Source organism: Penaeus monodon, chromosome 24 (genome assembly GCF_015228065.2).
Source record: "Penaeus monodon isolate SGIC_2016 chromosome 24, NSTDA_Pmon_1, whole genome shotgun sequence".
Classification (NCBI taxonomy): Eukaryota; Metazoa; Arthropoda; class Malacostraca; order Decapoda; family Penaeidae; genus Penaeus; species Penaeus monodon.
This window is the reverse complement of record NC_051409.1, coordinates 28,843,305-28,843,884: the sequence shown is the minus strand read 5'-3', so window position 1 is coordinate 28,843,884 and position 580 is coordinate 28,843,305. Positions and strand designations below refer to the sequence as shown.

At 39.0% G+C, this 580-nt stretch overlaps 1 protein-coding gene across 1 annotated transcript in view; it reads right to left on the bottom strand.

Moving 5' to 3' along the window:
* The window catches only part of LOC119588940, an 18,378-nt gene that overhangs the window by 15,785 nt on the left and 2,013 nt on the right, over window positions 1–580 (bottom strand). The window contains exon 3 of the mRNA XM_037937552.1: window positions 375–512. Within this exon, the coding sequence (XP_037793480.1) occupies window positions 375–512 (138 nt within the window). The remainder of the gene's footprint in view (window positions 1–374; window positions 513–580) is intronic.

Below are 580 nucleotides of genomic sequence, written 5' to 3'. Positions count from 1 at the left end.
AAAATGTATAGGCTATCGACCAATTTGTCTCATTGGTATGAAACAGCATGTACTGTCATAAAGTCATTGATGCATTGGAACACGTTTTACGAATAGAGAGAAAAACATAGGCGGAAAGTTTATGTCTAAATAGATTACACGAGCAAAATGAAATGCATCAATATCAGGTTAGCATACAAAATTATCAATTACTTTGCCTAGGAGAAGGACGTGTTTAATCAGTAGAAGCCTGGATTAACACAGACTAGCAAGTGCCCTGCAAGAAAAAAAAGATGAATAAAAATAAATAGATATGTACACGTATCCCATGCTTTTATCCGTCTTTTCAAAAACAGAGCTTTTGATTGGTCGAGCTTTTCCCAAGAGCCAATCACCTCCTTCGTCTCCTTAGCGGGGTTGTGAACACGTCTAAAATGTCGTAATTTCTTCCAACGAAAGGATTTCTCAGTCTTCAAAACGTCTAAGTGTGATCGAGCAGGTGTCTTGTCTGCCTCAGTCCCCCTTTCAGATTGCTGAGCGTTGGTGTGAAAGTGAGGTAAGGTGTTACAATTTGGTTTCGGAAGGATAACAATAGGTTTGG